Genomic DNA, 23,497 nt, shown 5'->3' with positions numbered 1-23,497 from the left:
TGCAAGCTAAGTGTCTTGCTCCTGCAGCTGGCCCATAGAACTCTTCTGTTTTCGTTATCCAAAATGTTGACCCTATCTCAAAGATTGCTTTTTTACCACACCACCTTGTGACCCCCGTGCATTGTTCTGATCGCTTTTTGTGATAGATAATAATTATAATTTGTAAGCTATTTTTTAAAGCAGGAATTAAGCTTGTTACATTTTAAAACCTCTTAGAGTGTTCATGTTAATGTAATTGTAATTTTCCAAGACCTAAATTTATATATATTCTGTGAAACAATGAAGTACTTAAGCAATTAATGATATTACCTTGCTTGTTTTTACTCAGTGCACACTTGATGTTGTATTAGATGTATTATTTTACTGTTCATATTAAGAAAACTGCATGTTATGTTACACATTTTCCTGAATTTAGTAAGTTGAAAAATGTTCGTGTTACATATTGTTAGAACAGAAAAGGCGGAATGCAGAGATGGGGTGTGCCCCCCGCCAAAGACTAAAAAAGTTTATATGTTCTTAATTTTTCAATCGCATTCAAAATGATCGCAAGATATTAATAAAGTTTTTAAGCAATTTTATAAGTATTTTAGGGAAACCCTCTCAGATGAGGCTTGAAGCTCTGGCCAAACCCTAGCCCTGGCTGACTGGAGATTATACCATCAAACCCAAGTGTTTCTGCCCTAAAAGTGTAATCAAGTAATTTTGACTTGCTAATTTGATTTTAAAAAAGCTGGACCCTCTTTCAAAGTAAACTTGAAAGTCTTGCCTAGGAAAGACTTTCTAAGTCTTCACTGTGAAACAGGACCTTCCAGCAGTTGCAAACTCCGAGTGATGGTAAAAGTTTTAGACAACTTTACATTGTTTCTCAAAGTTCTACCTGTTCAATCACTGTCATAATTCTTCATTGTATAAAACAAAAAAGGGGGAATTATGGGGAATTATAAGAGAGAATTAGGTTGTGAGCTGTAAAACCTGCCTGCAGAGGCACATGGCAGCACAAAGAAGCACATGGCGGCACAGAGAGGCTGGTGTCCACCAGACCCTGGGGGGAGGAGGTGTCACAGGGCAGAGCCCTACAGAGAGGAGCCTGCAGGGAGCTGACAAACGAGTGAACAGCGAGTGATCATCCCATAAAAGGACACTGAGAAAGCGTATTGCTGATGTGGCAACACGGGATAGGTCATAAAGAAATAAAGAAATACTGTGCCTTAGAAAAGTGTATAAAACCAACTCACTCCTTTGAATAAGTGATTCCGATTCCCTGCTGGTCTGAGTCCGAGATTCAATCGCTCTTCCTGACTTTACTCTTATGTTTGATATATGCACTGGGCGTATTGCTAAGGTTCCCCACATCTCAGTTTCCATGTATGCCAAAACAGAAACAACTGTGTTTTAACAACTAACAGGTCAAAGAGTATTCACTTGTGACCTTCTCTTCTGTATCACAGATAGAAGTTATTTTTGTCATTGTCCTCCATAATTTATTTCAAGGGATGGGGGATTCTGGGTGTTCCCAGTTCTTACTGGCTTGATTTGGAGGGGTAAGACCTATATCTGCTTCAGGAACTTTGAAGCTGTTTCTATTTTTGCTTTGGAACAGGAAATAAAACATTTTTAAATTAGCAGGTTTGGATAAGCTGCATCCTACAGGTTTAAAGGCATTGTTGAGGAGTTTGACTGTTAATGCTGATTTTCAGTAACTCTTGCTACACAGGGGAAATTTCAGGAGTGCAAAAGAAAGGTAACATGCCAATATTTAAATAGAATAAAAGAAATGAGCCAGGAAATTATAGTCTTGTCAGTGTCATATAATTCCTTGGAAAAAGTAGTGGAAGAGATAACAAGAAACTGAATTAATAATGAATTAACAGTGAGTAGCAGAATTAATGCCAGTTCATTTGTGTTTATGGAAAATAATCCTATCAAACCAGTTTCACATTATACTTTCTGTAATATAGATTGGGATAAAAGCTGAAGAAAATGTGATTTTGACATTCACCAAAGCTGCAGACTTGACAAAGTAGTTACACCACTACAAATCAATCTGTTTTGTTTGGCAAATTTAAAAGTGACTAGGGTTTTTCATCATCTTGCAAAGCTACTAAAATGAGCCCTATTAGCAAGCCTTTGTGTGTAATATTGGCTAGGGATTTTCTCCTTCTTTTGACAGCAGAAAAAGGTATTGTTCCTGGCAGCAAGAGCTAAATGTGTTTGGGCTGAGACTTCCCTACGTGCTGCTACATATACAGTAGGTGTTTAGTATGAGGGTGGTGAGGCAGTGGAACAGATTGCCCAAAGAAGTTGTGGATGCCCTGTTGTAGGCCAGGTTGGATGGGCCACTTGGTCTAGTGACAGGGGTCCCTGCACATGGCACAGGGGTTGAAGTCAAATGGTCTTTAAAGCTTCCCACCAGCCCAAACCATTACATGATTCTGTGATGGTGAAGTTCTAGGCTGCATGGGGTACTTTCTATAGGAGAGTCCCACCAGGGTTGGGCGTGGTCAAGCCTGGAACTTTGGAGAGGGGCTGTTGCTAAGCAACCTCACAGCCTTTCTGTAAACATTCTGCTGCAGTTGGCACATAGGGTCCATCTCTGTTACTCTGCCTGCATGGGTATGTCCTGTCATTACTGTAAAATGTCCTAATTTATATAAAGTGTGGGCCTTTGTGCTTTGCAGCCAAGCTCTTGAACCTGAGCTTTTTTTGGGAACAAGTGCTTGGGTCTGTTTAAGACTTCCAGGTCAGAATATGTCCAGAAGGGTGTATTTGGCAGGTGCTTCATGTGTAAAGTACTTGGGCACAGCCAGTGTTTAAATTAGCTACTGGACTCCTCATTTTAGGGTTGCCAGGTCCAGAGAGATCTTCACACCTGAGCCTCTGTTATGTGTGGGCTGGTTCTTGTGCACCAAAACAATCACTTTATGTTGTGACTTTCAGTAGATTGAACTTGTTCTCTAAATCAATTTTCTTGGCATCAGAAGCACCTTCATGTTTAATTAACTTTTCTTTCATGCTTACAAATAATTTTCTAATGACAGGTTGAGTTAAGATACTGCAGAAAGTGGGATACAAAGTGAAGCAGTCCTAGTGTTTCTGTCTGTGTGTCTGTAACTTAATTCTCTTTGTGAAGCCCACACTGACATTGTTTTCTGAAAGGTTTGCAAAATGTAACAGCAATGAGATTTTTTTTCCAGCATGTGTAGTCATAGAAAATCAGTGTAAGACCTTAACTCCAGTTACAAGAAGAATAAGCAACCTTAAGAGTTGGAGTTGATGATCCTTGTTGCTTCCTTCCGACACAGAAGACTGTGATTCTGTTGTCTGAGGAAGACTGTGAACTATAAATGACTTAATGCTATCATGCAGAGCAACCTAAGTGCCATGACAAACTTCCAAAGTTTCTTTCTGTTTTCTTATATGATCTTCAGAATTCATTTTTTTATTGCTAAATGAGATTTTTTTTTTATCGTGTTCAGCAAGAGGGGAAAATAAATCTGAAAATGGTGTATGTTTGCAAATGCTTAACCACTTGTTCTTAAATTCCTCTGTGAAAAAGTAAACGTTTGACCTAACTTTTAAGTAGTGTTGAAAAACTTGGCTGGAGGTCAACGGTTTGCTTTGTGCACACTATATTGAAATGTTGTACTGATTATGTGTGCTGGTTTCAATGAGGTTTTTTTGTACCTGCCTATCTTTGCTCTTACATCTTGTATCTTAGTACTTCAGAAGCAGCCTTGCAAAAAAGTGGATGATGGGGACTATATTTGTAGGGTATTTCACATAGAGGAGTTATTTAGTTCAATTTTTAATTTAGCTCAAAAAACTTCTTCCAGTGCATAGTTTGGTCATGAAAACTATTTATTTTTGCTCTCCAATTATGGTTTAATATCTTATAGTCATGTCAAAGCTGCACTCTAGGGGTGGAGGAAATACCTTCTTCAGAAGAAACTCAAAAATAGCAGTGAAATGCTGCAATATGTGCCATAAACTATGCTTTCTGAATTGCCTTATGACTTTTGAATGGACTCTGCTTATGAACAGCTGTCTCAGGGCTTGAGTTTGTGCTTCAAATCTTACTGAAAACTGATGCCTGCTTTATCTGTATTTGTTCTTTTGCCAGCCTTGCCTGTGAACTCAAGTAGTCCTGTGTTGTAAGAGGAACTCGTGTTAAAATGATTGACTGCAGCCATATTTCTTCTTAGTTTTCCTGTTAAGTTAGTCCGCTGTCCTTTTGAATGACAGGTGCTTTGTTTTTTGAACATCTTCATAGCCTGCTTTGATAGGTCTTTTTCTTTGTTTACATCTGAATTCCTTTATGTTTCTTTGGGGTTGTTTGCTTGTTTTTTATGAGACCAGAATTTTCCATAGTAATTTGTTTGTCATCTCTCAAATGGCAGGATGATTTTTTTTTTGTCTGCTAGGAATTGCTTTGTTCTAGATTCTGCTACACTCTTAGATTATTTACCTGGGATTAATAGATGCACTCTTTTTTGTATCTGGTGAAGTGATTAACTATCACATGTACTAAACCCTATTTTAGAGCAGAAATATGTACTAAACCCTATTTTAGAGCAGAAATACTTGTTATTAGTCCTGGGTACCAGAGATTTGCTCTCATTCTCTCCTCCTGTGCCTAGTTTAATCTTTTGTGTATATGGAATGCCTTGATAATGTTACTATATAACCACCAAATATTCCCACAGGTTTTTTGCATATTTCTGACTGATCTTTCTTGTCTTTCTTAATTAGGAAAGCCTCAATATGGGAAGAGCTAACAATGAAGAAGCTGATGATCCAGGTAACATTGTAGGCTATTTCTGCTTTAAATTTTCTTGACTATTCTCTAGCCAAAAGCCTTGTCTTATACAATTGAGATGGGCTGAACTACTTGTTTTTCCTCTATTAAAGAATTTATTTTGCTATTGCCATTACAAGCTGTAAGCTCTAGGGCTGTATTGTAATGAGCTCAGAACAGGTATTCAGAGAAAAAGAAAATCCATGTTTTTCCAAAATGCTTACAAGATAAAAGGTTGTGGACAGGTGGGAATCTGTCATGTAGCATGTTTTGAATACACCACATTTGCAACAGTACTTATACAACTCAACATTGTGTTAATGTGCAGGGGTTTCAACAGAAAGAAATGAAGCAAAAGAAGACAATGGTCTGCGTCGCTCCTTCCGGCAGAGGAAAGCTGTTGAGCGCTATGAATCTCCATTGGAAAGTAGGTGTGCTGGGCTGACCTTGGCTGGACACCTGTGCTCGCCAAGCTGCTCTATCACTCCTGCTTCTCTGCTGGACAGGGGAGAGAAAATAAGATGGAAGACATCTTGTTGGTTGAGATAAGGTAGTTCACCAAAGCAAAAGCGAAACATTGTGCACAAGCAAAGAGAAAAACAATTTTGTTTTCTACTTCCCATCAGCAAGCGATGTCTGGCCACTTCCCAGGAAGCAGGGCTTCAGCATGTGTAGTGATTGCTCCAGAAGGCAAACATTTTATATAACAAATTCCCCACCTTCTCCCACCTTCTTAAGGTTTATATCTAAGCTGATGTCATCTGGTATGGAAGATCCCTTTGGTTAATTTGGGTCAGCTGTCCCAGCTGTGTCCCCTCCCAGGATCTTGCCAGCTTACTGCTTGGGAGAGGAATGTTGGGGAGACAGTGCTGATGCTGTGCTGGCACTGCTCAGCAGTAGTCAAAATGTTGGTGTGTTGTCAACACCTTTCCAGCTACCAAGGCACAACACAGCACTGTGAGGGCTGCTGTGGAGAAAATTAACTCCACCCCAGCCAGACCCAGTACAGTATGTTATACAATACTATATATTATACAGTTTGTTTTGAGAGCTAATTTCTTGCATGGAAGTGGGGGGTTGTTGTTTTGGGTTTTTTTTTAAATGAAAATACATGCACACAACTTCTTACATTTCTTACTTCATTCTGCCAATAAATTTTATTGAATGCATATATCCTGTGCACGTTCTGTTTTGGTTTTTTTTTTTAACATTTGGCATCCTTATTGTTGCTTTCCAGTTAAATAAATAACCTATCTACCCATAAAAGAATAGCGATTAAAGACACTTAATAATCTTACTCTTGTAGTTTTCAATTTTTCTTAAAAAGCAGGTGTGTGTCTTTTTACTTCTATTATGCACAGATTAAACCACCCAACCTCCCCCTCCTTGAAACTTTCCGTGAACTTAGAGATGAGTAATACCTGTGCCATTTTTTGCCTCTTTGACTATCCTGGTTTCTCTCAAACTTGTTTGTAACAAATTCTAAATTCTTTGCTTTCAACAGATGTAAGAAAACGTAAGACAAGCTCTTCCAACCATACTTCACCTGTCAAAGAGAGAGATTCAGGCAAAAAACCTAAAAGGTTGGTATATGGCTTATGACAGTTCTCCTTTCTCAAGAGCGCTGTTGAATAATGCTTTCAAAGTTTTTTGGACTGGTGGTAATTAGAGATTAAGATAATTTCAGATTATTACTGTGGTAGTCTGAGGGTATGAAGAAAAGAAACACTGCAGGGGAGGCCATCCTTTGTACAAGCCATTAGATTTTATTTGAAAATGTCATATTTTTGGTCACGAAAAAGGTGATGATGAGGGTCATGGCTGAGATTGTGTAACTGAAATTCATTTTTCTGGAATGGAAGCCATAATCTCCCTCTGAAAATCTTAGACTTGAAGGGTGTACAAATTAAGATTTAATACTTAATCTTAAAGGGTACAAATTATTAAAACTGAAGAAGACAACTTAAAGGCAAATTTCAATGGATTTTTTTTAATTACTCAAGAGAGTTCATGTTTCTTTATGAAACTATCCTTAAACAAGAAAAATGCCTAATGAAATTCTAAATTAAAGTTGCAATACTCATATTTGTAAGTGCTAAGAGTTGTTATAATAATTAACTCAGTTTAAAGTTCTTTATTTATTCATGGCCATTAAACATAAAACAGTTGGAATTAATTTCTAACTATTTAGGAAGTTTGTGCTCATTTATAAGGTCTTTTGGATTCACTTGCGATGATTAGAAAATCAAAAGTCATCTAACTGCATCATAAATTAGGAAGCACTTTTTTCTTTCTCCTTAATTCAAATTAGGTCTCTTTCGGCCAGGTCTCGGAAAGATGACATAAAGGGAGTTCCAAATGATCACCCGAAAACCGAAGCAACTCGGAAAGGCAACTCAAATGAAGTTCACAGGGATCACATGGAAATTGGAGCAAGTCTGGCTGGTGTGGAGCAAATGCAAATAGATGGTTCAGTAAGTATTTTTACTTCATTGTGTCAGTGAGATATTTGCAGTATTTATGAAAGCTTCCAGTAATGGGCCATCTACAGCTCCCTTGGCTTACAGTTTTGTCTCAAGGAATTTGAAAATCACCACTAACATTTTCTTTGTACTGATATCTAATTTCTGATGGAACCTTATCGAGGTTGCAGCTTTGTTTAACACGTGTTCTGTTGACTTCATCTTTAGGCACAATTTGATGGTGTGGGTGGTCTATCTGACCACATTTCAGCTTTAAAAGAGATGGTCATTTTGCCATTGCTTTATCCTGACATCTTTGAGATACTGAAATTTAAACCTCCGAGGTAAGAGACACCATTTAAAACTATAAGTTCTTAACTCACTTATTTTCCATGCTTCAAAATTTTCAGCAGTGTTTATGGTTCTTTTTAACACTAGTAAAAAGTAATTTTTAAAAAAATTGATAGAATACTGCATATATGTATGTTCAGAGATTTCCTGTGTGGCAAGACTATCCTTTAAAAGTGTCTTGCCTTTAAAAGGTGGAGTTGGAGGTTTTTTCTTTAGAGTTCTGCATACAAGTGGACTTGATTAGTTTGTGAGCAGGAAGGAATTATCTGCTGCTAGTTAACTGTAGTTTGTTTTGTGGAAGTCCAGTTCTGTCTTCCACCAACTCTTTTTTTTTTCCCGGAAGTATTTTCAGGTATTAGTTTTACAATTGATAGGACTTGCAACCAGAACTTTGCATTTTTTTTGTGCTTGGGCTAAAATAAGAATCTGTCCCCTTCTTATTCAGCTAAGCAAGTTCTGTGTTACAAAATGAGATTATTAGGGATTCATTGACTTTATATATCCCTGGTCAGCAAAAGTCAGTCATGGTATATTAAAATAGGACTTTAAATTCTTTGCTTCCAGTAACTTTAAAAGTATTACAAACACTGAAAAGAAAATCTGTGTTTTGCTTCTTTATTCTTTGAAGTTCTTTTTGAAGCAGCAGTGCATTGGCTCTTCTAGTTGATGGAAATACAGAAATGCAGAATACCTTCCCATTTTTAGACTACTTCCTCTTCCTTAATCACCAGTAAGGGGAGACCAAATCTAGTAAATTAAAGCTTTTTAAAGCTTTACTCTCAAATCTTGAATTTTGTGAAAAAAAAAGAATGAATATGCAGTTTATCATTGAAAAATGAATTGGTGATTCCTAAGTTACCCCAGTCTCAGATTCTGCATTGAAAGTGTGCTCTTGTTTTGCTCCACTGTACTGAAACCATCTCCGCTGGTTTGCCAGAAGTTTTGAAAATGTCCTTCTGGGATGCTGCTCTCTTTTCTCAAGGTATTGCACATCTGCATTATTCTCTTGGTTCATTTTGTTTGCTCCCTTGCAGAATTGTGTAGGAACACTTTTGACTTTTCTCACACTTCAGCTGTTGCTATCTTATCAATGAAGTGTTTATCTTAGGAGAGCAGAGTCATGTGTCTTAGGGATGGGGGTTGCAACAGATACTTTTCCATGTTGTTTTTTCTTATGTGAATTTTTTTTAACATTTCTTTCTTTTAAATTGTAGAGGCTGTTTATTCTATGGTCCACCAGGGACTGGAAAGACCCTGGTTGCTCGTGCACTTGCTAATGAATGTAGCAGAGGTGACAGGAAAGTAACTTTTTTTATGAGAAGTGCTGCCGACTGCATGAGTAAATGGGTGGGAGAATCGGAACGACAGCTCCGTTTAGTATTTGAGCAGGTAGGGTTGAAACATGCCATGTGTTCTGTTGGAGTTGTCACTAATTTTTTGTGGTCGAGAAGAACTCGCTCTTTTTCATGTTTTATCATCTCCTTCCACTGAAATGGGATTATCGGTGTTCCCTTTTTCAGTGGAGTGTCTTGAGATGTATTGAAAAGATTAGTAAAGGAAACGAGAAAATCACCACCACCCTCAAAAAGCCCTCCACCATGCACACAACCCAAACAGTCATAAAAAAGGTCTCAAGAAGCAAGAGATGGTGGCTTTAGATGAGAGGGAAACAGATGCAGGGTGAAAACGTGTTAATTTAAATTGGTAATGGAAGGTCGATTCCAGAACTTTGAGTCCTGTCTCTGTTCTCATGGTTGCCAAATAGCTGTAAAAACTACTGGTATGATTTGTTTCCTGTCACCCAGTCTCAGTGGGTTGACAGGCTGCTGTTTTTCATTAGGTTAATTAGTAGAGATCCCTGATGCTAGTCTGAAAAATCTAGTTCCAGTGCCTTTCTGACCATAATGTTTCCATGTATTTTCTCTTTCAAGCAGTGCTGCTTTCCTGATGTCAATATTCCTGTGTTTTCTTTGTAGGCCTACCAGATGCGACCTTCAATCATTTTCTTTGATGAGATCGATGCTCTTGCTCCTGTACGGTCCAGCAAACAAGACCAGGTTCATAGGTAGAACATGTTTTGTATCTATGTAGAAGGTGCTTGATCTTTGTGAAAAGAAGACCACAGCCTATTTAACTTGATGTGACACGTTCATTTATCCTGAAAGCTAGTAATTCAGTTCTAGTGGATTTCAGGTGACTTTTAAGCAATAATTGGAAACAATTTGCTGAGCTTGATATCAGCATATGGTCTGTGTTCCCTTATATCTGTATTTTGCTATGTCTTAAAATAATTATTTCACTGACCAGTATCTTGTCAATAAAAACTTGTCCTTTTTGAAGGATCAGGGGAGAAGGTTATGTGAGACTGAAGAAAATTTACTAAACCAGTGAATGAAAATAGTATTTTTCTGCTAGTTCTGTTGTGGGGACACTTCTGACACTTATGGATGGCTTAGCCAGCAGAGGAGAGATTGTGGTCATAGGAGCCACCAACAGACTGGATTCTATAGATCCTGCTTTACGAAGACCTGGGCGCTTTGAACGAGAATTCCGCTTCAATTTACCAAACAAAGAGGTCAGAACTTCAAATCAACCTTATGTGGCAAAGTCCATCTTTGTAACAAACCCCTGTAACAAGGCAACATTCTGGAGCAGTGCAAGTCTCCATCTGAAGTGTAGAGCTTGGACACAAGAGGGATATCTGGAGACACTGCATTTTACTGTGGAGGGCAAACCTGGTACTGAATATATGTAGGAATAAGATGATGTCAACAAGTAGTTGCTTCTCTCTTGGACAAAGATATGAAGTACACTGCACAGGTGCAGCACTTCAAGTTCAATGGCAATAGCTAAGTAATGAAGAAACTTGTTTTATAGCAACCAAAATATTGGGGTGGGGATGGATGGGAGAGAGATGGTGTGCAAAACTGTAATCCTGATTTTGTGTTTTTTCTCTGGCTATCACGGATATTTTTAGCACTTTTTGGAGCAAAGATAAAAGGCTTATTGGATTGAAGGCTAGTAAAAGTGCATGAAACAGTGCATTTAGCACAAACATTTGTATCCAGTTTTTATCTGCTCTCGGGAACAAGAGACGAGGTCCCATGAAACAGATCTAATACACAATTCCCTGTGTCATGGTTTGGTGTGGCCTCCCTGCTACCTAAAACCAGTCCATGCCAAACCTGCTGTGGAAGAATTCTAGAAGTGTGCTATAATTAATCTGTGTACCAGGAGATACTTTGCTGAAAGACTTGCTAGGATCAGAGATGAGAATAGGTGATGTTTGACATTTTCTGGATGAGTGACAGTAGTTTGAGCCATAGTTTTTGTTCTTGGTAGCAGCTGTAGCAAAAAATGGAGTGCTAGGACTGTTTTCTTTGAATGAACTGGCAGAAAAGCAAATTTGATGAACTACTGAAACCATCACTGAGAAATTTTGCTAAAGTTGAGAGAATTTTCTTTGATGAAAAATGTCTGTTTGCAGATGAGGCTTTTACTACAATTTGTTCTTCAAAATCATTAGGTCTCACACTTATAAAACTCACTTTTTATGGAAGATGCACATGTCTTTTATTTCATCAATCCTCTACAAGGGATTTATGTAAGAATTTAAGAATTATTAAATTTCCTTCTTGAAGAAGCAGCAAGTGTATTAATAACTGGCTTTTAAAGTACTTAGAATTTTAGCAAACAAGAAAAGTATTTGTACTAGTGTGAGAGTTTTGGGGGTTTTGTGTTGTGGTTGTTTTTTTAAGAGAAAACTTAAGGCAAGCTAAAATGCAACCATTGTGTTTCTAGGCAAGATTAGAAATTTTCAAAATTCACACACGAGACTGGACCCTGAAGCCATCGGACAACTTACTTGAAGACCTGGCTGAGAAATGTGTTGGTGAGTTTGTTTGGTTTGAGTTGGTTTGTTGGTTTGTTGGTGAGTGTGGGTCCTTTTCCCCTGGGCAGCATTCAGCCACTCTGCCCCCAGCCTGTAGTGCTGCACTGGGCTGTGACTGAAGTGCAGGAGCTGGCACTTGGCATTGTTGAACCTCGTACCACTGGCCTTGGCCCATTGATCCAGCCTGTCCACATCCCTCTGCGGAGCCTTCCTGCTCTCCAGAAGATCAGCACTTCCACCCAATGTAGTGTTGTCCATGACCTTACTGAGGGTGTACTCAGTCCCCTCATCCAGATCATTGATAAAGATATCAAAAAGGACTGGACTCAGTACTGAGCCTTGGGGAACACCACTAGTAAACCCTCTGCCAACTGGATATAGCATCATTCCCCAACACTCTGGCCATCCAGACAGTTTTTAACCTATATAACACATGTATGTTGACATAACGTTTGGTTCTTGTTTTGTTTGTCAGGATTCGGTGGTGCTGATATTAAAGCTCTGTGTGTTGAAGCTGGGCTCTGTGCTTTGCGCCGCCGTTATCCGCAGATACATGAGAGTGACAAGAGACTGAAGATAGATGCCAGATCAATTAAAGTAACAGCAAAGGATTTTGCCATGGCCATGCAGAAGATTGTTCCAGCATCTCAGAGAGCTGGGGCTTCACCTGGGAGAGCACTACCACCTATTTCAAAGCCGCTGTTAGAAAACACCCTGGAAAGAATTTTACAAGCCTTGCAGAGAGCATTTCCCCATGCAAAGCTTGCACTGAAGAAGAACCAAGGTATTACAATAATACCTACTTGTTTAAAATCCTGCCAAAGCAAAAACTTCTGATTTGTGCAACCAACATACACAAACCTCTCAGCCATAATGACAGTGCAATTTTATACTTTGTGTGTGCACAGTGCAGGATGGGAGCTGTGTGTGACTTGCAGCATGCAGTGGAGAACTATGGTTCTCTGCCGGAGCCCCCTGTTACTGACAGTAGCTCACATCACGTTAATCATTTCAGAGATGGATCTAAGGTTTCACATATGAGGCACTTCTTTCCAAGTTGTAGAATCATAGAATGGTTTGTATTGGAAGGGACCTTAAAGGTCATTTAGTTCCAGCTCCCCTGCCTTGGACAGGGACACCTTCCACTAGACCAGGTTGCTCAGAGCTTCATCCAGCCCAGCTTTGACCACTTCCAGGAATGGGACATCTATAACTTCTCTGGGCAACCTGTTCCAGTGCTTCACCACTCTCACAGTAAAGAATTTTTTCCTATCATCTAATCTAAACTTACTCTCTTTCAGTTTGAACCCATTTCCCCTTGTCCTGCCACTACATACTCTTGTAAGAAGTCCCTCTCCATCTTTCCTGTAGGTTTTCTTCAGGTACTGGAAAGCTGAAATTAGATCACTCTGAAGCCTTCTTTTTTCCAGGCTAAACAAATGCAATTCTCCCAGCCTTTCCTCACAGGGGAGGTACTCCATCCCTCTCATCATCTTGTTGGCCCTCCCCTGGACTTGCTCCAACAGGTCCATGTCCTTCCTGTGCTGGGACCCCAGAGCTGGATGCAGCACTGCAGGTGGGGTCTCACCAGAGCAGAGGGGCAGAATCTCCTCCCTCACCCTGCTGCCCACGCTGCTTTGGATGCAGCCCCAGCTACAGTTGGCTTTCTGGGTGGCAAGAGCACATTGCTGCATCATGTCCCGTCTCTCATCTACCAGCACCCCCAACTTCTTCCTGGCAGGGCTGCTCTCGATCTGTTCATCCCCAGCCTTTGTTGATACTGGGGATTGCCCTGATTCAGGTGTGGAACCCTGAACTTGGACCTGTTGAACCTCATGAGATTCCCATTGTCCCACTTCTTGAGCTTGTCCAGGTCCCTCTGGGTGGCATCCCATCTTTCAGGTGTGTGAACTGCACCACTCAGCTTGGTGTTGTCAGCAAGTTTACTGAGGCTACACTTGATTCCTTCATCTATGTCATTAATAAAGATATTAAATAACACTGGTCCAAGTATGGACCCCTGAGGGACACCACTTGTCACTGATGTCGACTGAAACTCTGAGCAATTAATTGCCACCCTCTGGGTGTGACCATCCAATCACTTTCTTAGCCATCTAACAGTCTGCTCATCAAATCCATCTGTCTCCAATTTAAAGGGAAGAACATTGTGAGAGACCATGTCAAAGGCTTTACAGAAGTCAAGATAGATGACATCTGTAACCCTTTCATTGTCCACTGATGTAGCCAATAATTATTACTAATGTAGTAAATAAATGCTTAAATGAGGGGAGAAGGGTTTTTCTGGTATCTAGGAACTACCAAAGTTGTTCCTGATCAACTTTATTCTAAGGAAAAAACCTCCCAAGTATTTGTCAACAGAGTGGTAATACCTGATGCAAATCATAGGACATAGGACAGCTTTGTATAGACTTGTGCAATCTCCTTAGGTCTGTGGTAGGGTGAACTCTTCAGATAACAGCATTCAAATGACAAAATGCAAAAGAAGTGGTTTCCAGCACTGATTTCAAAGGTGTATTAAAGCAAGAGTGAGATATGAACTATTCAGGAAAGTTAACAAATTTCTCTTGTCTTTAAATCCTATTTTAGGGAATGATAGGATTGACGGTGATGATGACTCACCATCAGTCTCTGAAAAGAAGCCTGACAGCAAAATCATCTTTCTGGTTACATTTTTGAGATGGCTGCATCTGTAAAATGTTATGCAAATACGTGAAGGCTGCTAGATGAAGGAGTTAAGGGTGTGTGTGGGGGTGATCAATATTTGCCAGAATCCAACTCTGAAGATCCAGCTGGGTACTAGATCTAATTGTTCTGACTACACTGTCCTAACTTGTCAAACTGAATGGCCTAGCCCTCTTTTACTAAGTCAAACTGGCTCACAGATTATTAAAACATTGATTTAAGCCATAGTATTCCTTGAAAGATTCAAGACCCCAAAAATGTTCATTCTGTCATTTTAGCTTAAAAGATACCTGTGGATTCATGTAGCCATCTTTTGCTCTTCTACCTTCCAAGATGGTTGAACCAGTAGCACATTATGTATCAGAAACAAAATCAATAAGTGGTTTGTTAAATCACTGTGAGAAAAATTTAAACAGTCTGCATTTTTTACCTTTACCCTACTGAGTTTATGTTATCTTTTGACGTTTTAATTGTGAAAGTCATGTAGTCCAATAGTTCTAAAATAGATTATTGTCAGATATTTTTCTGCCTTCCTATTGCTGTGCTGCCCAGAAAATATGACTTGCTGAGCTTGGTTAGGTCTCTAGGATCTTTGACTTCAGCAAGTAAAGGTACAATAGTATGGTGGTGAGAAAATGCACAAACCTCTTCACAAGTGTATTTCATGCAAGTAAAGCAAGATGATTAGGAAATTAATACACAAGTCAAAGATGAAACCAATAGAATGACTAAATAAAATGTCTTATACATATTTAGTGTAGTGCTGTAATTTAAAAAATCCAGTCATGTTCTTCTTCAAATACAACTAATGTGTTTCAGTACCCACATTAATCTTTTTTCCTAGAAATGTAGTTTTGTCCCTTTCTTCCCACTGTCCCCAGGAACTGTGGCCAAATTTTAGCTAAATTTGACACCTGTAATAAATTTGACACCAAAAGTCAAGACAAGCTGAAAATGCTTGTGTATGGACAGTGAAGAGACACAGATTTGTTTCTGCTGTGAGAATTGTTATTTTGCCCCGTATCAGGTTACTGACCAGCTGTTTTGTGTGTATTTGCCTGGACAGTCCCTCTGTGGGACTTAAGAACTATTACTTAACCCAGCCAAAGGAATAGCAGTCGTGCTGGGGACTGCCAGGATTTTTTAGCAGAGGAGTGATACCAGTTTTTGAGAAATTAGGCTTTGATAAATAGACTGGTCTTCTTTATCACAGACCAGCCTATTATTTGGTAGAACATGGAAAATATTTACAGGAGAAAAAAAAAGTATAGGAAAAATATTTAACATCTGTGTGCCTCTTCATCACTCCTTTTTAAACCTGATTTCTTCTTATTGTTGTAGAAATCCTTCTTACCAGCCAACATCTTGCAGGCCACGGTTCTTACTGGTTGAAGAGCCAGGATGTGGGCAGGCTTTTGATTTGGCCTCTGCAGTATTACATGCCCTGGAAAAGTTTCCAGCTTATACACTGGATCTACCAACCTTATTTGTTAGCACCACATCACAAGAAGAAACATGTTCACAGGTATCTTTTTTTTGTTGTTGATCTCATAGGATTCTTGAACTATATAAACTAGTGAAATAAGCACAACTCACTATTGGTGGAGTTGGCCTGATTCGAATTTGCTGTTATGTTTGCTTTTGTATGAAAATTCACTTTTCTTGTGGATGGAATGATACTGAATAAGGACATTTATACATAGCCATGTTTCATTTCTATTTGAAATTAAAGAGGGACGATGTTGCTTGCAGCTTGGGAAGATGGGAGGTTCTGCTAATAAGCCCCTCTTTGTGGCAAGTAATCCTGCTGGTCTTGAGGGGATCCAGAAAGTTGTTTTTGTTGCTTCTTAAGTCTCTGTGCTCCCAGCAGTTGGCTCTGCATCAGCCTGATGGCATCATGCACTTTCTGTAGCCTTCTTTTTTATTGTATTTGTAGGGCAGCCAAAGTTTTTGTGAAAATAAGTTTTTTTGCATATACATATACGGCTTGTACTGCTGCAGTGAAATGCATTGAAAGCATTAAAATTCATGGAATGCTTAAGTGTGTAAACTGATGTGTGTCGCTTAAGTAGAAAAAATAAATATGAACAGATTATTGCAGTTTTGATTTTTTACCTTTAGGCAGGAAATCAATTTAATTACTTGGCATCGCTGTATTAAAATATCTTGATCTTCATTAGCAGCATTTTAGAGCTGTATAAGTCAGGACAGACACATCATGTGACTGGATACTTGTTTGCTACACAGGAGGAGCAATTCTCTTTTTGTTATGTTATTGTTGTACCTATGGCTATATAAATACCCTGTCTACTGCATGGATATACCACACATTTCCTATCTTGTGACAGGAACTCCCTGCATGTTGTTACTCTAAAATGGTGCATGGGGAGATTTGCCATGTGTTGCCACTTCCCTATGCAGTAGATTCATGTCCTCTTCTGTGACTGAGATGCCATCTGTAGGCAGTGGCTTGTGGTCGTTCAAAGCAAATCATCTGGTCTGATGGATACTTTCATAATGAGAACAATAGCTTCTCTCTCTGGACGCTCAGAGCGAACTGTCCCCACACCCAGGTGTAGACAAAGGAGTAGCCAGGCCCGCCCCACTTCCCTTTTTGTCTTTCTTAAGTACAGCTATTTGTCCCCTAGCAACATGCATATGGGAGAAAATTCCTTTAACAGGAAAAAAAACTAAGACTAAACTAAAACCCCAACAGCAGGCTCAGGACTGGTCATCTCTTATAAAAAGTGCTTGAAATTATGATTTGTGACTGTGTTAGCCCTGATCTTTTCACAGAGGCCTTTGTTCAGGCTGTGCTCCAGTCTAACATGGGCATGGGCCCACACTGAACTGGAAATGCTGCAGTTGCAGTTGTGTAGCGATTTCTCCAGGCTAACACATCTTGCTGAAGGGTTAATCTTGATTTTTCATGCACATCATCACATCACCTGAGTTTTGAGGCTCTTTAGGAGTTACCTTACCCCTAAGTAGTTTTGAAATCAGATTCAGTTCTGTGTCTGTCTGCATAGCAATGTCTATACTTGAAGCAAAGTGAAAATTCTACCCTATTGTTTAGGAGTTGTTCATTTATTGGTTTGTCTTGATGTCTTGGCTTTATGCATTCTTATTTCACAAAAGAGTTAGACTGATATGTAATTACTTAGTGGTCTGTTCTACATGATGTAGTTTTCTTATGCAAGCTTTCCTTTTACCAGTTGATGCGAGAAGCTCAAAGAACAGCACCAAGTATCATTTATATCCCACAAATCCCTTCGTGGTGGGAGGCCATTGGACATACACTGAAAGCTGCTTTTACAGGACTACTGAATAACATTCCATACTTTGCTCCAGTTTTGCTCCTTGCAACATCTGATGTGCCACATGAAGATCTCCCAGAAGAGGTATTTCTGTCTGTACTTTTCTTTCTTTGTTACTCAGTTTATTGTTAATTTACAAATCCTTGAAACATTGGAGTACTGTGCTGCTCTTAAGCAGATTCATGCTGTTCTTACTCAGGCACCAGAACCCTGTGTCTTAAAATTTCCTTAGACAAAACAATGCTGAAAGCATTTGTTTAAAGTCTTTTCTGAGGAAAGGGATTGACTTTGACCCAACTTTTTCTCCTTTCTCACACGCTCGTGCTTACTAGACAGACATATAGATACACTTCATACAACTGATTCAGTGGCTTCAAGATGGTTAGGTGTGTACTTGGTGAAGAATACACAGTGCTTGAAAGGTAGCTGGGAAAAAGATTGTTTTCTGAAAACATTTTTACTGAAAAAGTACTGTGGTCACACTCTTAGTGATAGAATGTAATTTCTAATTTAAATTATTTCACAAAAAATTCAATTTCTTTCTTCATCTAGGTGGAAACCTGGCAAATTAAAAAACTAAGGACCAACTTCTGTTTAAGCAACTTGGAAATAAATTTTTAGTTGTATTTCTTAACAAAATTGATTAAAAACACATGCTGAGCTTTGTAGAATCTGAGAGTGTTCATTAAAGGAAGGTGTTTAAAATGGTAATATGCTGCTCTGATTATTTTGTCTAAGTAACAGAAGTTTTTATAAAATTAATAAGTGCCTTCTAAAATTAAAAAAAAAAAACAACCCATATTACCAAAAAGTTGGCAATTGTCTGCTGAGCCCTGCGTCTTCCCTCTGTAGCTGTCATAAATATTCAAGCTAAAGGACATCAAGCCAGCTAAATGCAAAATAAGCAGTGTTTGGAGTGGTGAATGTCATTGCTTTTTCATTGGTTTATCATACATTTTTCATGGATCTTAAACTCTAGAAGGTTCATTAGAGAAGGTATTTTACTTTGCAGTGCTATGAAAATCTAGCCTTTTAAGGCCAAGAAGTTAACTTTTAATAGCTTGTCTTACCTACATGAGTATTCAGTGTAATTTAGAAATGCACTCATCTGTTTGGAATTTAAAATAAAAAAAATGTTGTGGCCTTATATCTGAAATCTCTTTTCTTCTCATGGTCTAGATAAAAGCATTGTTTAATACTAATCGTGAAGAAGTTTTCAGTATCCCACGGCCTACCTGTGCTGAAAGAAGAGGGTTTTTTGAGGACTTGATTATGAAGCAATCTGCTGAACCTCCTGCATCAAAAACCAATTCAGGTAAGGATATTCTACATATAAAACTTTGTTGCTGTAAGTTAACAGCTAATACAGCATTTGCTTTGGTGATAATTTTCTGTCAATCTTTTTTCATGGGCTTGCATTTGAGTACCATGAATTGACTAAAGTTTTTCCCTGTTACTGCAGAAAGGTACCCTACTTCAGGTATAGGATACTTCACAGATACTCTATTTCACATGAGGAGAAATCCTGACTTAAATTTGTGTCATTCCAGGTTCTCAGGTACACCTTCCTGCAAGATGTGCTCAGGTGGATGGGCAACCACAAATACGGGACAAGAAAGCAATCAAAATTCAAAAACGAGGAGTGTATGTGGATTACTCTGAGCTCAGAGTAAGTCTAACTTCAATTTTGTTAATACTGAAGTGGGACATTTTTTTTATGATTGTATATTAAGTCGATTGTTAACCAATGCCAATTCAAGCAATTTGTGAGCGTGATATATATCTTGTGAAATAATTCAGCCTGTAAGGGACTGTGACTCTTGTTTCCACAGCTGATGTAAACTGCTGTTCTTGCTATATTTTAGAAGATAGGGCTCTCTTCCTAATTGTTAATGTAAAAGGGCTTTTTAAATTTTAAAATAGCTCACAGAAAACCTGCTAGTACTGTTAGTTATTAATGCAGTTTTTATGATGGGTTGGAGTAGGGTTGTTTTGTTTTTCTATTTGCATGTTTTCATTTATTAGGAACCAGAAAAGGACCTTGATTTATGGCTTTAAACCTGAAATTAGCAGGTTGACCTGAAGCTTGTCCTGGATACTAATACTAATACCTGCTTTTCCGAAATTCTTTCAGTGTTAGAATCCAGTGTTAGAATTTTGCATTCATACAGTTACAGTGTTATGAGGTTTTTCCAGTCCTCTATAGGAGAGAAGTTGTTATCCTAGGCTGTAGCTGGGGAAAGGGTCAAAAGTGGGCCTAGCCTAGAGGGTGAAAGAGGTTCCTTTGCATGAACTGGAGAGGGACCAGTAAAAGGAGGACCTGATTTTCAGGGAATATTGCTTGGACAAAAATTCAGGAAATTGCTAGTTGAAGTCCTGGAGTTTGGTCAAAGCAGAAGAGGCTGCTGTTCACCTGCCCGAGAAAGGGAGTATTATTTGGATATTTCCTCTGTATGGGGAGAATATGACCAGAGTGGAATCCCCTTTGGTGAACAGGCTTAACCACACAATTTCTGTCACATTTTTAAGCTGTGACATAATCTGTAGAAGTGAAACTAGCTTTCTAAGGCTAGTGTCCTAAGCAAATTTCAGGGGGTTTTGTTGTTCTCATCTGCCTCCGTGTGGAGAGAAGCTATATAAGTTTTTCTAGAGTCAGGGTGCTAATAGCATGCACTCCAAAGTTATTGCCAACTAGACAAATGGTATGGTAGAGTCCTTATAGACGATTCAGCTTATATATATTTTTCAGCTGTGAGGAGAAAGCTGCAGTCATGAAACTTGTCTTTTTAGAAAACTTGTTTCCTTAACATGAGTGTCACTAGAACTTGATGCTTGTACCAGAGAACGACTTTGGAACTCTCCTGAAGTTAATAAGCTGGGTGGACCTGCAAAATACCTCTGCTTGGTTTTCTGTGGGATGGGATTTTTTATTATTTGTTTGGATTTGTTAAGTTGGTTTGATGGGTGGCGGTTTTTGTTTGTTTATTTGCTTGGTAATAGGGATAGAACTTGATGAACCAATAGAAAAGCATGCAGTCACCTATGTGGCAGCAATTAGAAGTAGTTTCACAGGGGTTGTTGGCAATGCACCTCTGTCATGTTCTATATGTTGTGTTTGCAGCAGCTGAAAGCAGGCTGTGTGGGTTTTGTGCCTCTTACCTGCATGTTGGACAGAAGGAAGTTCAAGGGAATACTCAAATCTTGTGCTAACCGGTCTGAGTGAGGCTGAGTTAATGGCAAGCAGCAGTAATATTTTCATTGGGTGTATCTGCTTTCTTAAGCTACATCTTCGTGACCTCACACAATACAGTTACTGAGCAGCCCCAGCAGTGGTCCACTAGCTTGTTAGTGTTGTATTCCCATAGACTATCACATTCACATTTCCACAACAGAAGGGACTGTGTGAGAGATTGGTAATTTGCTACAGGTGGTCACTCTGCTGGTTCATCCACTCTTGATTTGAAAGGTAGGAGCTAACTGGTGCTTGGCACAGTACACATCCAGATAATGGGTAGAGGTGAGCACCTAAGGAGCTTCTGTTTCCAGCTGGCACAGCTGTATCTGGAAGATCTGTAGCATGGCTTCCAAATACACATTTTCCAGGGCCCTGTATTGCATTGTGGCTTTGTGGTGGCAGCTACTTTATAATGAAGTAGATTGTGTCATTCTCCGCTGTTCTGGAGGCAGTTGATTGGCAATTATAATCATTGATGTCATAGATTGATGAGTAAGAAAATATTGTCTGAACTTTAAATCATCCTTTTTCCTGAAGTGTGAAAAATTAACTTGTTTTCTCCAGTTAAATCTTATGAGACAATCAGCTCTCCAAAGTGCCACTTTTATTTAACAATATAAGAAAGTAGGACATACCTTGTCCTATTCTGAATTGTAGTTTCCACTTCTTTTTCTTCAGAAAATGTTGGATGCTGTCGTCATGGCAACTGAGAACGTCAGTATATCAAGCATGGCAAAACTATATTCTATTCTTAGCATGTGCATTTGCCAACATCGGGAAAATCCCGACAAAACCGAATTAGTCGAGGTAAATTTTTTTGTCTTCTAGCACTTTCTGTCACATGATATTATGCGTGTATGTGAATGTTATGCAGATGTATGTGTTCACTGTGAATATCACCATTATTTATCACTCTTTACTGCTTAGTTGCCTGTGTTACAAGACTTTTGTCTCAGGTGGGAAGACATCTACCCATATTGCAAACTCATTGTTGTATTTAGCCTAATTGTTGGCAGTTTCAGCAGAAAAAGGCAATGGGTCCACCTACATAGTGCATCTCAAACCAGTTAATCTGTCTGTCACTAGTCCTTCTCCAGAGCTTTTTCAGGGTAGGGGGCTGCGAAAGGAGAGCTCTTTTCTCAGTGTGCCACTTCCTCTTTCTCCCCTTGAAGGCAGGCACACATGGTAACACTTGGATAGCACTCATTCCATTCTTGAAAAGAAATTAGGTATGAAACATTACAAGAATTTTGGGCTTTTCTGTAGGCTCACTAGACTTTCTTTTTAACTTGGCATGGCTCAAGCATCTTTAATATGACATGTGGGGAGCTTTCTGCCTATGATGGTTTGGAAGCTAGTGAGCTTCCTCGAAGAGAAGCATTTCTAATTTGTTAGAACTCAGCAGAAATCTTCCACAGGCACCCATGGTCCCAGGCAAGCATTCTCAGTATTGAGTTGTTTTAGATAGATTGGATATTCAGTCTCCAGATTCAAAATCCTTGAATCCATTTGTCTTTCAGATGCTTATGCATGAAATTACATAAAATTCTTTATGCTTCTCAGTCTGCCTTAAAAAAAAAGAGGAAGCCTCTTCTCTTTAGCCAAGGAGGCTATTCCTGAAAAATGCACCCTTCTCTCATCTAGCAAAATAATATGTTTTAGCATGAGGAGGGATTTGTTTATGTTATATCAGGACTTGTGAGCTCTTGTGACTGGAGTTGATTTCTTTGTTCATTGTCTACATCTAGTTCCAGCTTTCACTTGTGGCTCTTCAGGAACTATCTTCTTTTTTATTGTTGAAAGCACCTTGATAGAGATCCATTGGCCCTTGAGATAGATCCCTGCAGTTTCTCTAGCCTACTCTCTGTTTTGGGTGCCTAAGGATGTGTTTGAAGCTAGTGGGGCTAGAGGGACATTGTGATTGTGGTAGCACATGTATTGGCTAAATATTACTAATAATTGTATGTATGTACAGATTCTTGATTCTTTTGATGAAGAAGTTATCAGGGTTCTCAGGCTTGTATTCACACTGACTCCTAATTTGTCTTATTTTTTTTCTTATTAGGATATGAAGAAAGAAATTGCAGCCCTCATCTGGCTGTGATACTTGACTTCAGTATACTTGACATACTCTAGTGTTCGTGTATGGCTCCCAAATAGATAAGTTATATTTAACGTCTCACTAATTGTAGCACCTATAGAAAAAAAAAAAGAAAGAAGCTAAGCACATAACTGAAACCAGGCATAACAGAGTGCTGAACCAGTGACACTCGGTGAAATGATTACTATAATGCCAGATTATGAGGAACAAAACAAGGCAAACTTACTAAACTAGTTAATTCCGGTAGTCGATCATGTCGACTGGATCAAGAAAGGATCTGCGTGAAGAAGGGAAGGCATCAGCTGAAGAAAAGTGGGCACCAGCTTGAAAGAAGATTGAGCATGTTGGCTAATTAGCATCTGAAATGAGAGAATCATTCAACCAGTAGAAGATTGAGTATTAATTAATTGGAAGACTTACGTAATTGGGATCCAATCAACATTAGTGTCTTTGCAAAGTTTTGATAGTATGCTGGCTTTGAGGATTTACTGTCTACCACCCTTCTCTGCACAGAACTGCAAATAAATCAAATACCTCTACTTTGTGTGGATCAGCCTTTTGCACACTGGGTGAAAGAACCTGTTTCGGGACATCAGTGGTTTTTTTTTTTTTTTTCAAGAAAACAGCATGGAATTCTTCTA

At 39.0% G+C, this 23,497-nt stretch overlaps 1 protein-coding gene across 1 annotated transcript; it reads left to right on the top strand.

The window, feature by feature from the left end:
- The first annotated feature begins 2,566 nt into the window (after positions 1 to 2,566).
- On the top strand, positions 2,567 to 23,459 carry LOC103613450 (ATPase family AAA domain-containing protein 2). The gene is made up of 18 exons (XM_017731055.1): positions 2,567 to 2,613; positions 4,750 to 4,798; positions 5,124 to 5,222; positions 6,300 to 6,378; positions 7,107 to 7,269; positions 7,486 to 7,601; positions 8,823 to 8,997; positions 9,585 to 9,673; positions 10,024 to 10,183; positions 11,410 to 11,500; positions 11,976 to 12,284; positions 14,108 to 14,173; positions 15,499 to 15,728; positions 17,419 to 17,604; positions 18,700 to 18,835; positions 19,071 to 19,189; positions 21,434 to 21,562; positions 22,821 to 23,459. The coding sequence occupies exons 2-18, from the start codon at positions 4,762 to 4,764 to the stop codon at positions 22,857 to 22,859; spliced, it is 2,223 nt and encodes a 740-aa protein (XP_017586544.1). The 5' UTR covers positions 2,567 to 2,613; positions 4,750 to 4,761; the 3' UTR covers positions 22,860 to 23,459.
- Positions 23,460 to 23,497: the final 38 nt, after the last annotated feature.

Source organism: Corvus brachyrhynchos, unplaced genomic scaffold, assembly GCF_000691975.1.
Source record: "Corvus brachyrhynchos isolate BGI_N302 unplaced genomic scaffold, ASM69197v1 scaffold293, whole genome shotgun sequence".
NCBI lineage: Eukaryota > Metazoa > Chordata > Aves > Passeriformes > Corvidae > Corvus > Corvus brachyrhynchos.
This window is presented reverse-complemented; position numbering and strand designations above follow the sequence as displayed.

Coding starts and splice junctions, on each gene's coding strand:
- LOC103613450 (XM_017731055.1), top strand. CDS start 4,762: ATGGGAAGAGCTAACAATGAAGAAGCTGATGATCCAG. Junction 14,174..15,498: donor AAAGAAGCCTGACAGCAAAA/TCATCTTTCTGG, acceptor ACATCTGTGTGC/CTCTTCATCACTCCTTTTTA. Junction 18,836..19,070: donor TGCATCAAAAACCAATTCAG/GTAAGGATATTC, acceptor GTGTCATTCCAG/GTTCTCAGGTACACCTTCCT.